Here is a 15,643-nt window from a genome sequence, read left to right on the forward strand (position 1 = left end):
CTCAGTCGGTTAAGTGTCCGACTTTGGCTCAGGTCATCATCTCACAGTTTGTGAGTTCGAGCCCCACATCGGGCTCTGTGCTGCCAGTGTGGAGTGTGCTTGGGATCCTCTGTCTCCCTCTCTCTCTGTGCACCGCCACACATGCCCTCTCTCTGTCAAAAATAAATAGACATAAAAAAAAAAAAAAAAAAAGAATTTAAAGGGGAGGAGGATTCCATCTAGAAGCTTACCATCCCATGTCGACGTAGGTACAAAGAGGGTAGCCAAACCTGAACTCTGGTTTGCAGGATTTCTCATAACCCCAGCAGAACTTTAGATTCTCTAAGTGTTTCTAAAAAAACAAACGCATACTTTTAGACTAGTCTCCCTTTTTGAGAGACGACTCTAGTTTCTTCTGTGAAGAAAACAAATCTTTACAGAACTTTCACTCTTACATCTTATAATACATATTCGTGTAATAAAAATCATTAGAATAAATCCTAAGAATGGCAGTCTCAAAGTTCTTAACAACAATGGTCTTTAATCACCACTCCAACACCATGTCTGTCTGTGACCCAACCCAAGTGTAGGCTTTACCTACATTCCCAAAGACCACTTGCATTGGAACTTCCTCAAGTAGCCTAATGAAACTGCCTTTCTCAGTGCTCAAAGCGATTCTAAAAGCAGTCCCTAACGAGTCACAAAATGAAATTTCTATGATCAAAAGAACCACAAATTAGATGGATCAGCAACTTTACTCATCAATCAAGATAAGGAGAGACGCCACAAGACGCCACAAGACGGGACAGTTCTGCAGTCCTGGGGGGACCCAGCAGCTCCTGTTGGCCAGAGAGCTTAGTCCGCTTGTCTGCAAGGCCCAGAAACAAGACTGGTCTCATTCCCAGGTCTGCCTGTCCATGTGCTTCCTGTGTGGGCTCCATGGGAAAGGAAGCGTTTCACAAGGCCCAGCTTTGATCTCTGCGACCTCGTGAGACGTCTTAATGGGCTCCAATTTGAGGCCTTCCCAACAACCTTAAAACAGAAGGAAGGCCATAGTAACAGTCATAATTAGGTGGAGACAGAGGCAGAGGTGTTATTACCGAAATTAAATGCAAAAAGACCTTCTCAAGAGCAGTTTAAGAAAGAAGAGGTGTGAAGTTCTTTGGTTGCTTTTACCTAGACCTTTTGTCCGAAATCTAATTTACTTTGTTTACAGAGAATACCAATAGTATCGGCTGCCTATTTATTTCATTAGTGATTTAGCTTTTAAATTTTATTAGTGATTTCGACTTTAAATCTCACTCTCATGAATGGGGTATCATTTTAAAAAGCAAAGTTTCGTCACTTAGCAGCACTAGATCAAATGCAAACAAAGTCTTACTACTACCTTACAGAATGCAGCCATCAAGTTCAGGTTATAAAACAGGACTAAAATCCTTTTAAAAAGAACTAAGAGGAGAAAAAACAAGATGAATACCTACCTTATAAGGACAATGGGAGTCTTTCTTACAGACCGTGGCAACGTGCCTATTATTGTGCAAAAAGAAGGGAATGTGTTCCTGGGGCAAGCGAATGCTGGCGTAGTTAAACAGAGGTTCGCCTGGAATGCCATCAGCCTTGGGAGAAGCCTCCTCTTGGCCACTCAGTGAAACACCATGAAGCAATACTCCAAGAATAAGCAGCATTAACATAGCAACCTCCAAACCTAGAGATCCAATTGGAAAGGTTTTTGTTAAGGCATATCCTTTAAAGGTCAAAGAGATCAAGAGCTAAATATAAAGACACCGAACTCTACTGAGTAACATTCCCTCTATTTGACATTTATTGTGCACCTGTTCTGTGCCAGGCACTGTGTTAGGGGCCACCCCGTACACAGGCTTGAGCAAAACAAGAAAGGCTCCTGCTCTGTTGGAGCTTATAACCTTTTTCAGACTTTTTCAGTAGAGAGCCAGATAGTGAATATTTTTGGCTTGGGAGGTCCTACAATCTCTGTGGCACTAGGCCACAGTACCTTTGCTATGAAAGAACCCACAGCTCATCCTAAAGAATAGGGGTGGTTGTGTTCTAATAAAACTTTATTTGTGAAAACGGGATGAAGGATTCGATGTGACCCCACTCACATATTACTGATGCTAGAAAGTAGGTAATACGATAGACAACACGGCATGGTGGTTAAGAATATAAACTTTGTGGGGCGCCTGGGTGGCGCAGTCGGTTAAGCGTCCGACTTCAGCCAGGTCACGATCTCGCGGTCCAGGAGTTCGAGCCCCGCGTCGGGCTCTGGGCTGATGGCTCAGAGCCTGGAGCCTGTTTCCGATTCTGTGTCTCCCTCTCTCTCTACCCCTCCCCCGTTCATGCTCTGTCTCTCTCTGTCTCAAAAAAATAAATAAACGTTGAAAAAAATAAAATAAAACTTTAAAAAAAAAAAAAAAGAATATGAACTTTGAGACTAGACCAATTGGGTTTGAATCCAGCTACAGTTTCCTGGCTGTATGATCTTGAGCTATTTAATCTCTCTGTGCTTCAGCTTTTCCAACTGTAAAATGGAAATAATAATAAACCTTCCTCATAGGGCTGTTGTGACTTAAATATTGGTAAAATGTTTAGATGTACCTGGCACATTAAATGCTATATGTGTTTATGAAATAAATGTTTAAAGCCATGTGGTATGGTGGGGGGAAGGAACAGGTCGCTAAATAATATTTGAGCTTAGACCTGAATTTTGAGCAAGGAAATCATGCCAGGGAGAGAGAAGAAAAGAAAATGCAAAAGCTCTGAGGATATGTGCATCTGCTGAATAAAAACTAATAATCACAGGATGCCTGAGTGGCTCACACAGTTGAGTGTTCTGACTCTTGGTTTCAGCTCAGGTCATAGTCCCAAAATGGTGGGACTGAGCCCCGCATCGAGCTCCACACTGAGAATGGAGCCTGCTTAGATTTTCTCTCTCTTCCTCTGCCCCTCTATCCCTCTTGCACTCTCTCTCTGAAATTAAAAAAAAAAAAAAAAACACTTAATAATCACAATTGTATATGGGTTCATACTATGTGTCAGGTACTGTCCAAAGTACCAAGGGTGTAGCAATGAAGATGTGGTCTAAAACCCCTTACCCTTGTGAAGCTTACATTCTAGTGGGTGTCATAATGATCTATGATAATAGTAACTACAACTTAGAAAACTCCAGAAAGGAAATCCAGGCAGTCTGTCTCAGAGATTGTGCCATTACTCTGTCCCCATCTTGCATCAGCAAGATGAAAAGAGACAATAACCATCATGGGACCTTACTGCAAGTCTATCTCACCCCACAAGGATTAAATCTCAGGGACTAGAATTCTCCTATGTATCCAGACCATAATGATACCATTTCTTGTTCACTTTAGCAGTATATTTTGCTCTGTGAAAAAAAAAAGGGGGGGCTCTTCCCACTGAATGATAGGGCTATATTACACATAACCACTCCCCAGCAAGATCCACAGTCATCAGGGCATGTTGGAAAACCCAGCTTTCAGAATCAGCCTTCATTGACCCTGGGTCACAAGGACGGGGCCTGTAGGAACAAACTTCAATGTTCAATCCAGCTTCAAGTTCCAAGGCCAAGGCTTCATAACAAAGAGTGTGGACAGTGAAAAGGAATCCTTTTCCCCTCTGGAGTAGTAAATATGGTGGGTTCTTTCGTGGCTCTGAAGAATATACTGTTACCTGTTATAAAGTGACCTGAATTAATATTTTTAGTGATGACTTTTATACAACAGTGAGTTGATAGCAATTTTACAAAATTTAAAAATACATATTAATACTAACAGTGTACTTATCAGGGAAATATTGACCTCTTGAATTCTCAGAACCACACAGAAGCTTTTGTCATGCTTTAGGTATCTGAAATCTGTCAGAAATGAAACATACTACCTTAAAAGAATGCTAACGTAGACCTTATCATATAGGTGATATTTTGGATTCAAGGAAATACTAAGAGAGAAAACAACGTAGTGAGATAACGTCTCAGTGGAAGGCCAAGCATTTAGCGAGACACTCTGTAAGCAAAGGGCCTGACTCATAGTGAGTTTTCTTTTCCCTAATGAACACCATGCTGCTAAAAGCAAAGTCAAAGACACCATCTTCAACCCTCTAACTTTAACCAGATTCTAATGGTAAGCAGAAGGACACAGCCTGCTTTACACAGTCACCAACCGGTACAGGCCAAAGGGACACTTTGTAGATTAACCATTTCCTAGAGGCAAACAATGTTCCTGGTTCTGACCCTATTCATTCTGCGCACTGAATCATACTGCTACTTGAACCTTACTATTTACTGCTCCGGGCCTTACCTTTCAAAAGGCAGGATGGCCTATTTTTTGGCTCATCCCTTCCAATGATGAAGTCATTGCTATGACTAAGTCCTGACCTTCCGGTGTTCAGGTCCACTGTCCCTGACTGAGCTCTAGCCAAAACTAAACCCACTGATCCATGCAGAAGGAGTAACTTAAGTCATGGGAAAAATCTGAAGTCTCAGACCAGAAAGCAGGCTTTTGCAAAGGGCACGTACCCACTTGCACACGCTAGAAGGGGGTGGCTGCTGGAGCATGAAAGCACAACCCCGGGGCCTGGCAGAAAGCCTGTCTGCACGCGGTCGTCTTGCAAGGTCCCCCAGGGCAGGGTGTCTGCACTTTTCCAGCAGATGAAAGCTTCAGCGCTGCGCTACTTTCCTTCAGCGCAATGCAACTGGCTCCCTCCTCTTCTGTATTCCTGGACCGGATTTCCTCAGGCCTAAAAGGTGGAGGAGGGGAAAAAAAAAAAAAAAAGTAAGAGCATGAAAGACGATGAGAGGCTAAAGCCCGAGGCTGACAGGGACCACAGTGGGTGACACAGTGGGCAGTGCCTTGTGACAGAGCTTGGGCAGTCTAAAGAAGGCAGTGGACACACGAAAAGTTGAAAGCATCTGAGGCTCACAAGGACTCCTAAATGGCTCGGCCCCCACTGGGGCCACAGGTCCCACGGTGGGTAGAGGCAAGGGGGTCGGAGAGGGCTCGGCGGCTGCCTGAGATGCCCAGGGGAGGTCCACCAGCTGTGCGTGAGAACGGGAAGCGGTGCGGCGGCGGGGTCGGCGGCGGGCGCGCTTCCGCAGCCACCCCGCCGCGCTCCGGACCCACTCCGCGCTCCGCACCCACTCCGCGCTCCGCACCCACCCCGCCACCTCTCGGACGCGAGGATCCCCGCACCCAGCACCGCACCCCCGCTCCACCCGGCCCCCGGCGTGCCGGGGAGGGGCCCGGGGAAGCGGCTTCGCCCGGGTCTGGGACCCCGACCCACGGGGCGCGGGCGGGGAAGAAGGGCATCCTTCCCCGTGGCCGGCGGGCTCCCGGGAGCCCCGCGCGCCGCTGCAGGCACCGTGAAGGGGCCGAGCGCCCGCCTCTCCGGCCCGCAGGCGGCGAAGGCGCCGGCGGAGTCCGCGGAGAGGTTGCAGCCCGCGGGGAAGGCGTGCCGGGCGCCCCGGCGGGAGAAGCGCGCGCAGCACGGCGGCCGCGGGAGGGCGGCGGGTGAGGGCTCCGCGGATCGCCGAGCGAGTCCCACCTGGAGCCGGGGGAGCCGGGGCTGCGGAGGAGGAGGAGACGGCCGCCGTTCGGGGGCACGGAGTCGTCATAACCGGCTACTGCGGCTCACCGGAAACCTCGGGCGCCGGAGCCGGGCCAGGGGGCGCCAGGGAGCCGCCGGGACAGTGAGGCGGCCTGCGCCGGGAGGCGGGCCCGAGCCCCGCAGTGGGGCAGGGGCAGGAGCCGGGGCCGGGCGCGCGCCCGCGGGACGCACGGCAGCGGGGCGGGGGCTCGGTCTGCACTGCCCCTCGCTACCGGGCGGAGAGGGAGAGCCTCTGAGCCGGCCCCGCGAGCTGAGCCGGAGAGCGAAGCGGGGTCTCGAAGCTGCACCGGCCCCCTCGGGGGGAGGCGATAAGGCGCTCGGAGGACTCGGCACACCTGACTCTCCCGGTCTTCATTCTGGTTGCGTCTTCCTGACGCGGGTGGTTACCGTCTGCTTCATTAGAGAAGTTGCCGCCTTCACTTTGCAACGTGAGCGCGAACGGAGTTGGCGGCACCTTCTGGCGGCGGGGATTCCGGGATACTTGCTTCTCTCCGTACTTGGGGGCAACTCGCCAAGTTCAAATGTTCTTCTGCGGAGTTGAAGTTTGATCCTTGGATTATTTTATAATTATTTGAATTCCTTTATAATTATATGGGTTATTTTATCATAATTATTTGAATGCCCATCCCCCACACTGTCTTCACTTTGGACACCTTGGGTTCTAGAATGCTATCTCGTATAGCATAGGAGCATTACGAACTCAACTTGAACTGATTAACTAAAGGTTGATGCCTTCAAAATAAATTTACGGTCAGACACAGTCACCACTAGTCCTATGACCTTAAAGAAACACGACAGTTTATTTCCAAAGGTTTACATGCTTTTTAAATACTTTTTGAAGACGCTGTTATGAGAAGTACTACTAGTAATCTGCTAAATTAGGAATGTTGTCTGGATTTTTCCCCCAAATAACAACACCGCTAAAACACAGAGTTAACTTGACATGTGCCAAGCATAATCCTAAAGCACTTCACACTATCAAGTCATTTCACTCTTCATGTTAAAGAGTGCCTTTAAGGGAACTACTGCTCTCTAATTTCATACTTTGCCTACCCCATACCAATAAAGGCAGTAATTTTTAAAAGTGCTTCTAAGCTTACTTGTCACCATCCCATTTTTGTCATGTACAGAAAATGGAGCTTTCCTGTTAGGTTATTCAAAATGAGCTGTAATCATTTAAAATAAATTTTTCTCACTAAGCCATGTGACATATATTTATATTTATTATATAGTTTTTAAACATAATACCTGAGAAAAGTTTCTAAAAATAAGTTAATCTCATTGCAAGGACATAAAGTCAATTAAATTGGTGTCACATACACATGGTACTATTTTAAATGGCTAAATATTAAGTTGTGGTCATTCAGGCTCAGAGGAAAGAAGATAGGATAGAGCTTTAAGAACGGGAGAGTGATTCTGCAGCAGCTATTTGTAACATAGAATTTCTACCCAAAATACCAATCTTAAATTTTTCAAAAAATGTTTATTTGTTTCGGAGACAAAGACAGAGCATGAGGTGGAGAGGGGTAGAGAGAGAGGGAGACACAGAATTGGAAGCAGGCTCCAGGCTCTGAGCCGTCAGCACAGAGCCCAAAGTGGGGCTCAAACTCACAAACCGTGAGATCGTGACCTGAGCCGAAGTCTGTCGCTCAACTGACTGAGCCACCCAGGAGCCCCCAATCTTAAAATTTAATTTTGAACTTTCTTTAAGTGGACATTAAAATAAACTCAAATGTCCATTAATGTTGGACTGACTGACTACATTGTGGTATATCCACACAAGGTACTATGCAGGTGTAAAAAACTAAAAAAAAAAGAAATGAGAAATACCTTAATACACTGCGGGGTGTATTGAGCGGGGAAAAGATGGTAATATACTACTATTTATCCAGGAAAGAGGATATATATGTTATTTTACAAATAGCATAACATTTAAAATGATTATCTATAGGGGGGAAGAGGGAATATGGGTATAGGGACAAAGAAAATAACTTCCCTAGATGTACATTATATAGAATTGGCTTTAGAATCATGTGGATATTTTACATTATGAAACAAAATTAAAATTTTTAAAAGTAATCCTTCAAAATTACAAGTAAAATGAAACTAAGTGAATTTAAACACTGTCCAGTTGTGCTGTAGTCCACAAGGAAGGGACTATCCCAAGTGACTTTGAAACATAGTACATCCCAGTAGATGTACCCTCAGGATTAAAAGAATTTTAAAATCATAAACTGTTTTCATGAACCCAATTGTTGGTGGGAATATTGGTTAGGATAAACCAAATAGAAATAATTAAGACGGTATCTTGGAAGGTGAATTTTTTGACATGTGGTATAGATGTAAGCCTGATAAGGTTATATAAAAATCCTGTAGTTACGAATTTGGAGATGATAATATAAATTAACATACTTTATTACTGAAAACAAATCTCTCCTCCATCATCCATTGAAAAGGCCTATGAACAACCAACTCTGTAGCAAGAAGCACCTGTTGTACCCAGAATGTGATCTCTGCAAACCTCTTCTCATTAAAAGGAACATGGGTTCCAAAGAAAAATGGATCATCTTAGATGTGGGGCAGGAAATGTACAAGAAGCTGAAAGATCTTACATGAGGGGGCAGGGAAGTAATTAAAGTTTATAAGGGCCATATCAAAAGGAGTCAGGAACCAATTTAAAAAGGCTCCCTCTGGCCAAAGACAGAAGAATTTAAATCATCAATAAAGGTAACTGTAATGGATTAAAGCATCTATAAATATTATACTCAAAAAGTTCTAGCCAATCAACCAAATACATAAGCCAAAACCTCACTGTTCATCTCTGATGGCAGAAGGGAACCAACTCTTCATGTGAAAACTGGTAAATGAAGTAAACAAATCAAACATATTTATCCTATCTTTCCTATATGAGTCATGCATGCTGCACGTAATCAAATGATGAGGTACTTTTTACAGAAACTTTCCATACTTAAATATGATAATCAAATCATATGTCTGAAATTTGCTTCAAAATAGTGTGAATTGAGGGGCACCTGGGTGGCTCAGTTGATTAAGCGCCCGACTTCAGCTCAGGTCATGATCTCGCGGTTTGGGAGTTCGTGCCCCGTGTGGGTCTGTGCTGACAGTTGAAAGCCTGGAGCCTGCTTCAGATTCTGTGTCTCCCTCTCTCTCTGTCCCTCCCCTGCTCACAGTCTCTCTCTCTCTCTCAAAAATAAACATTAAAAAAATTTTTTTTAAAGTGTGGATTGAGAGGAAGCACACATGGACTATAAATGAAACAAAATGGGCCATGAACTGTTGAACCCTGTTAAAGAGTATGTTAGCGAGTGTATGGGGATTCATAATCTGTTCTCTCATTTGTACAGGTTTGAAATTTTATATAATTTTTATGGTGCATTGCAATTTTATTATATGTTTTAAGCTTGCTACACACATAGTGACACTTGGCTGGCTCATAGTGTCAGCAAAATGCTGAACTATCAGCATATAGCTGATTGGCTCTCTGATACATCCAGCTGCTTTAAACTATAATTCAGGGGCACCTGGGTGGCTTGGTCGGTTAAGCGTCCAACTTCAGCTCAGGTCATGATCTCACGGTCCGTGAGTTCGAGCCCTGCGTCGGGCTCTGTGCTGACAGCTCAGAGCCTGGGGCCTGTTTCAGATTCTTTGTCTCCCTCTCTCTCTGACCCTCCCCCATTCATGCTCTGTCTCTGTCTCGAAAATAAATAAACGTTAAAAAAAAAAATTTAAACTGTAATTCAAAGGTTGAAGTTTTAAGTGAAGTTTTGACAAAAGTTGGTCTTATGCTAAAGTGATCTATATGCTTATGGTTTTACAGAAAAGGAGAAAGACACTGCACTTAATGGTTCAGAGCATGCTCTCTGGAGCCGAACAGCACAAATGAGAACCACATCATTGCCACTTACTTGCCATATGACCCTAAGCAAGTAGACCATTCTTCATTTTAAAAATGGACCATTTGCAACTCCGTGGATGGGACTGGAGGGTATTATGCTAAGTGAAATTAGTCAGAGAAAGACAAATATCATATGACTTCACTCATATGAGGACTTTAAGAGACAAAACAGATGAACATAAGTGAAGGGAAACAAAAATAATATAAAAACAGGGAGGGGGGCAAAACAGAAGTAGACTCATAAATATGGAGAACTGAGGGTTAGTGGAGGGATTGTGGGGGGGGGATGGGCTAAATGGATAAGGGGCATCAAGGAATCTACTCCTGAAATCATTGTTGCACTATATGCTAATTTGAATGTAAATTTAAAAAAATAAAATAAAAATAAATGGAAATAATGGTATGGACTTTAAAGGCTGATCTGAAGATAACAGTGCAGGTAGGTATACAATCCCTCTTCCAAAATCCTTGGAACCATATGTGTTCCTGAATTTTTTTTGTGAAGAATAGGGTGTTGCACACAGTTTACTACTTAACACCTTCAGTGTACCCTGGGTTAACACCCCATAATCCCACACAATTCTGCAGAAAATATATGATTACTCACATCGAATGAGAAAAAGCCTCTAAATAGCCCCATGTCAGTAAAGGTCAGGCTTGACCACCAAAGCAGATCTGGTAATAAACTTATAAAAATACCAATTAGTTTTCAGAGTTTTCTAGACTTCGTAACAGTGGATAAGGGATTATGAGCATATTTCAGTTAATTCTTTCCACAGTAACAAAGTAAGCACTGTGTTTGCTATAATCAACATGACCACAGATTTGTGAACAGTATGTATTTTTTAAAATGAAGACTGAAATTTCAGGAGACAAATGGGCATGGTGTTGTAAAAAACTGAAAGAACACCTCTGTTCGTCACTACATGTAAAAGCAACAAGAGAGCTCAATATTAAGCAAACAGCAACACCTCTTAATACCCCTTGCTTAGTATTATTTGAAGTTTCTAAATTTAAACTTAGCTTAGTTAGAAGCAGGGCAGAATGGGGAATAAATTCTGGATAGCACCAATAGCAAATTCTCTGTGCCGCAATCGTGGACCACTGAAGAATTTGGGGCTTTTATTTGTTTTGAGAAGTATTTAGTATTAAGAAGAAAAAAACCACTAATTTCCCTTCTGTCTTATTAAAAGATCTTGATTTGCTAAAGGTAGAATGGATAGATGTTAGGGCAAAAGCTCGTATTTCTAAGGATCAAAGTTGCAAAGTTCAATAGTACAAACAGTATGAACTCAGGATAGGTAACTCAGGAAGACAGGACAACTTATTTTATCTACTATTATTTCAATACATAACTGTTTTAAGACTTTTAGAAGAATATCCCGACAGTGTGATTTTTAAAAGACTAATTATCCTTACAGTAATTTAGTGGCAAAAGGAAATTCTCAGAATTGTTTTCCAAAAATATATCTTCATTAGAAAAACTATCCTTAATACTATTAACAGTCTTCACAATATAAGTTACAGAAAAGTTGGGCTCATCCTCATTTTAAAGTATGTATTTTAGGGGTACTTAGGTGACTCAGTCAGCTAAGTGTCTGACTCTTGGTTTTGGCCAGGTTATGACCTCAAGGTTCAGGAGTTCAAGCCCCAAGTCAGCTCCATACTGACAGGCCTGAACCTGCTTGGGATTCTGCCTCCCTCTCTCTCTCTGCCCCTCCCCCACTCTCTCTCTCTGTCTCAAAATAGATAAAAATCAACTTAAAAAAAAACGAACTCCAAAGTTATACAAGTTATATTATCTTCATAAAACAATACTATTAGTCATTGGCCAGTCTAAATTACGTTAACAATGAAATAAATTATTAATATTTTAAAATCTTTATTAAAATCAGATCCATGCTTATTTACATTACCTTTCATTTAGAATTAAAATATTATGTCAATCTGTAGTTTAAATCATACTTTTAGCCCTTTACAAAATACGAAATTAAAGTTACAGTGTAAAACTGAATGAAATACGGGCGATTAGATTTTTAAAGGAAAATAAAAAATTATGATACACTAGAAAAAAATGTATATATACTAGACAAATAGTAAAACAAGATAAAGATATCTATAGTCACTTTCTTTTTTTTCTTGTGGATACTTTCTAAATACTACAAATCATATACTTTTAATACACATCTGCATAAATTTTCAATTAAGAAATCAAATGCCAATTGAGGGATCATGCGAAAAAAAATTCACTTAATTAACTCCAAAAACTCATGTTTCCCCAGGTCAGAAGTTATTCATATTCAGAATACCTCAAATCATAATACAGATACATTCGGTACATTCCCATATGCTAAGGAGTATACACAACTGGAACTTCTCAAAAAAGAGGAAATGAAAAAGAAAGAAATGGTAGTCTCAATTTAGCTTCCCAGGAGTTGGAAAAACACCTAGTCTGTATTCAGCTGTCTACATATCAACAAGGTTCACACCTCTTCTACTCTTTTTTATATTGTTGAAATTATTATCATTTGTAGTATCTATTTTCTTTCAAGATTAGAAACATCTGATTGCAAACTATTATAAACATTACCTTACTAGAATATGGATGGAGAAGTTTTAATGACACACAGCAAAATACAGCAACCAAAATTCTATAGGTGTTCTGCCACTTAGTGGAATTTTTCAAGAAACTCATTCCCTACACCTTCTCAACTTATAAAAATGTACTGAGAGATCTAAGTGTATAATAAAATATGTATGACTATACGTTAATTTTTGGATAAAGAACATAGGGTAATATACAGCCAAGGCTTTAAACAAATGCTTATCATTTTTGAGTTAAATAAATTGAAAACACTTTTAAAATTTTAAGTTGAATTGATTTTATTAATGTTAATAAGAATTAAGAAAAGAGAATGTTTACTATTTTGAAATTGAAAGGTATAGGTTTTATTTCAATCTTTTCTCCACAACTGAAGACTTTATTTTCTCACTAATAGATATTTTAAAAGAATAGTTTCGTAATTTCTAAACTTCTAGTTTCAAATTCTTGACAGAATTTTGCAACTTAAGTTTCCTATATTTTCTAATTCTGTACATTTTTTTATTGCTATCAGTCTTGTCATTCCTTGTCAGCCCCTGAATATTAAAAAAAAAAAAAAAAAAAAAAAAAAAAATCCAAGCTGACAAAAAGCTATTACACTGCTTCTTACCACTAATATATAGAAAATTAATTTTATGAGTTTGGTTCACACTGAAAGAGTATTTATTAGTGCTACAAATCAGAGATCCATGACAGAAACACTGTCTGGAATACAAAAAGAATAAAAATGAGGTCACTTGAATTGCCCTGAAAAGCATTCCAAATTCTTCAACATGGCTTGCTTGTAGCTATACTCCCAAGTTCTAGTGTTTAAAATTAAACTAAATTTTAAATGCGAGTTTTTATTCCCACCTAAAGGCAGCTAAATGACTTTGAGTAATAAAATGTATCAAAATATATCACAAATCTAAAACACAGCCTAGATAACTTTTAAACAAAATAACATTTGAAAGAAAGCATAGCTGTTTTTAAAGCTTTTTCCACACTATTTTTGTGTTTAAATTAAGTTTTGAGAAAAAGTAAAATGACAAATTACACAGAACTGCAAAATGCCAAATTTAAATTAACTCCTATAACTTCTCTATTTTGTTATGAATATTCTGTAATATCAAACATTGATTTTTAATGTGCCAAAAAATAAGGCTTTACAAAATGTGAACAATTAATTTTTAAGAGAAAATTATGTTATTATTTTATCACTTTTGATTCATTTTATAGGGTAGTAAAACAATACTTCTTCAAAATCACTTAAATGTCACTGATACCATCAAAAAATCAATGTAAGTAAAATTTTTCCACTATCCAATCATGCCTATATAACTAACTGAATAGGTATAGCTTTTACCAGAGAGGTAAACTTTGCACAGACTTAATTATAGAATCTGGGTGAAATAATTTCACGGGCCACAAAAATTTTTAAGTTTAAATCATTCACCCTTTAAACTTCAGACAGTGTCAGCATGACTTCTACTTAAAAAAAAAAAATTAGCTCAAAATTTAGTAATTGCAGGTTTAATATATATTTTTTTTTTACCTGAAGACTAAATGTTCATTTTCAGCAAGTAATAATTAGACATGTTGAATTGTGGAAGATTTCGAAGTTTTAGTATGTTAATACCACTCTTTAAATGTCCTTAATATATACAAACACATATAAATTAGAGAGACAATTATATATTTACAATACCACATATGAACACCATATGAACACCATTCTCTTTCCCTAACCATATTGATATGAGGAAAAGTAGTTAATCTCTGTGCTTTCAAGACAAAAAAAAAAAAAAAAGAAAAGAAAAAGAAAAAAAAAGGGTGCTTTAAAAAATAAATCTTTAAAGAATAGTTTCAAAAATAAAGTTCAAATATTGCACAAAATAATTTAATTGCAATTATTACTATATACTATAAAACAAATTTTTTTCAGTTTTTGAACTCTACAGTAAATTCCACTTTCTAATTCTATAAAAGAATTTATTGGAAGTCTACATTTTAGATATTAAATGTTTACATTCAGTTTGATGGGAATGTAATTTTTAGAAGTTAACTGAGTCTTTGTCTTAAAAGTTCATCTATTTGAGTCTTATACATATTTTTTACATCTTCAAGATCTAATCGAAGTTCTTCTGCCTCTTCTGCTTTCTCTCCATACATCTGCAGAATAGTGTTGTATCTCTGATCCAAATCCTACAAAAAATGTGTTCACAATTTTTAAAATAACTTTATAAAACATCTTTAATATTATATTTTTATTATAAATGAGTCACCAGTTGACCAGTAAACACATTACAATCTAAATAAAGGTATATAGTGATCTCTTATAAAAATTAAACTGATACTCCAACCCATTAGAATAAGCAGCAAGTAAAGGAATTAAAAAAAGGAAAGAAAAAAACCTAAGCCAAATGGCTATCAATTTTGCCATATATCTCCACCATTCTATAATTCTCCCTATATAAAGCTTAATCTGTCTTTTCTCCCATTAACACACATGTGATCAAATTTTAGTCTTTCTGGCTCATTGCAGTTTAATTATTACCTGGCATTTACCCCACAAAAAAAGCTGAAAGAAAATATATTCTCATCTATGGCCTAACTGTGACCCCTTATGCCAAATATGCAAATTGCAATGATACATATAACATCAATGAACAAAATACTAGTAAGATCTTGTAAAAGAGCTATATTATAAATGAGCCATGGTCAAATAAAATCTAGTTATTTTCCTATATTAGGGCTACACATGATTATGAAAAATACTTTGTGTAATGTGACAAGCTAGAAGATTCTTTAAACTTCTTTACTGAAATATTAATACCAGTTTTTAAACAAATCATTAACTTATACATATGCATTTTATGTAAGCTAAAAATATGAGATTTAGTACAAATGGATAAAAATATCTTAGACTTATCCCTAAGTGAAGAATACTTACTCTTAGCTGAGTTCGAAGTTTGGGTATCTCCTTGACTTTCTCTTCAAGTTCATCATTTTGATTAGTTAATTTAACCAGCTCTTCAGCCATTATTGAGCGGGTTTTTTCTAGATTGCCAATTTCCAGCTGAGAAACATCACCAGAAACAAATTTAAATAAATATATATCTTGTCTAATAGTCCCACTAATATAAATTCAATATTATTTTTGAAAAAATAGACATGTCAACAAATAACCATTAAATAACACTTTCTTAAGGAAATGGTGGCAAAAATAAGGCTTTCTGCTTTCCTCAGAGGTAACCATTTACAGGGCTTACTATGAAAGAAAAAGAACTAAAGAAAATTCACTGTTTGAAATATGCAGCCCTATATTTTTCTCTAGAAAAGCAGCATGTATTTCAGTTATTCTAAATTACTACAGAAACTCAGAGAAATAAAAACATACTTTAATGCAGGCCCAGCTGTGCAGGTCATATTGAAAGAATCTATCATCACTACCAAAGAAGTTAATATGGGCCCTCAAGCATAACACACTGGGCTACCCAAATATAACATGTATTAAAATTATTCTGATTTTTCCC

The 15,643-nt window shown here is 39.1% G+C and overlaps 2 protein-coding genes across 2 annotated transcripts in view; both read right to left on the bottom strand.

Moving 5' to 3' along the window:
• Positions 1-6,046, bottom strand: part of EOGT (EGF domain specific O-linked N-acetylglucosamine transferase) — a 38,264-nt gene extending 32,218 nt beyond the window's left edge. The window contains exons 1-4 of the mRNA XM_043587901.1: positions 5,548-6,046; positions 4,523-4,743; positions 1,461-1,684; positions 231-331 (exon numbers count right to left, since the gene is read on the bottom strand). Of these exons, the coding sequence (XP_043443836.1) occupies positions 231-331; positions 1,461-1,670 (311 nt within the window). The 5' untranslated portion in view covers positions 1,671-1,684; positions 4,523-4,743; positions 5,548-6,046. The remainder of the gene's footprint in view (positions 1-230; positions 332-1,460; positions 1,685-4,522; positions 4,744-5,547) is intronic.
• A 5,338-nt stretch (positions 6,047-11,384) lies between these two features.
• Positions 11,385-15,643, bottom strand: part of TMF1 (TATA element modulatory factor 1) — a 37,313-nt gene continuing 33,054 nt past the window's right edge. The window contains exons 16-17 of the mRNA XM_043587902.1: positions 15,061-15,186; positions 11,385-14,312 (exon numbers count right to left, since the gene is read on the bottom strand). Of these exons, the coding sequence (XP_043443837.1) occupies positions 14,169-14,312; positions 15,061-15,186 (270 nt within the window). The 3' untranslated portion in view covers positions 11,385-14,168. The remainder of the gene's footprint in view (positions 14,313-15,060; positions 15,187-15,643) is intronic.

Source organism: Prionailurus bengalensis, chromosome A2, assembly GCF_016509475.1.
Source record: "Prionailurus bengalensis isolate Pbe53 chromosome A2, Fcat_Pben_1.1_paternal_pri, whole genome shotgun sequence".
Taxonomy (NCBI): Eukaryota; Metazoa; Chordata; class Mammalia; order Carnivora; family Felidae; genus Prionailurus; species Prionailurus bengalensis.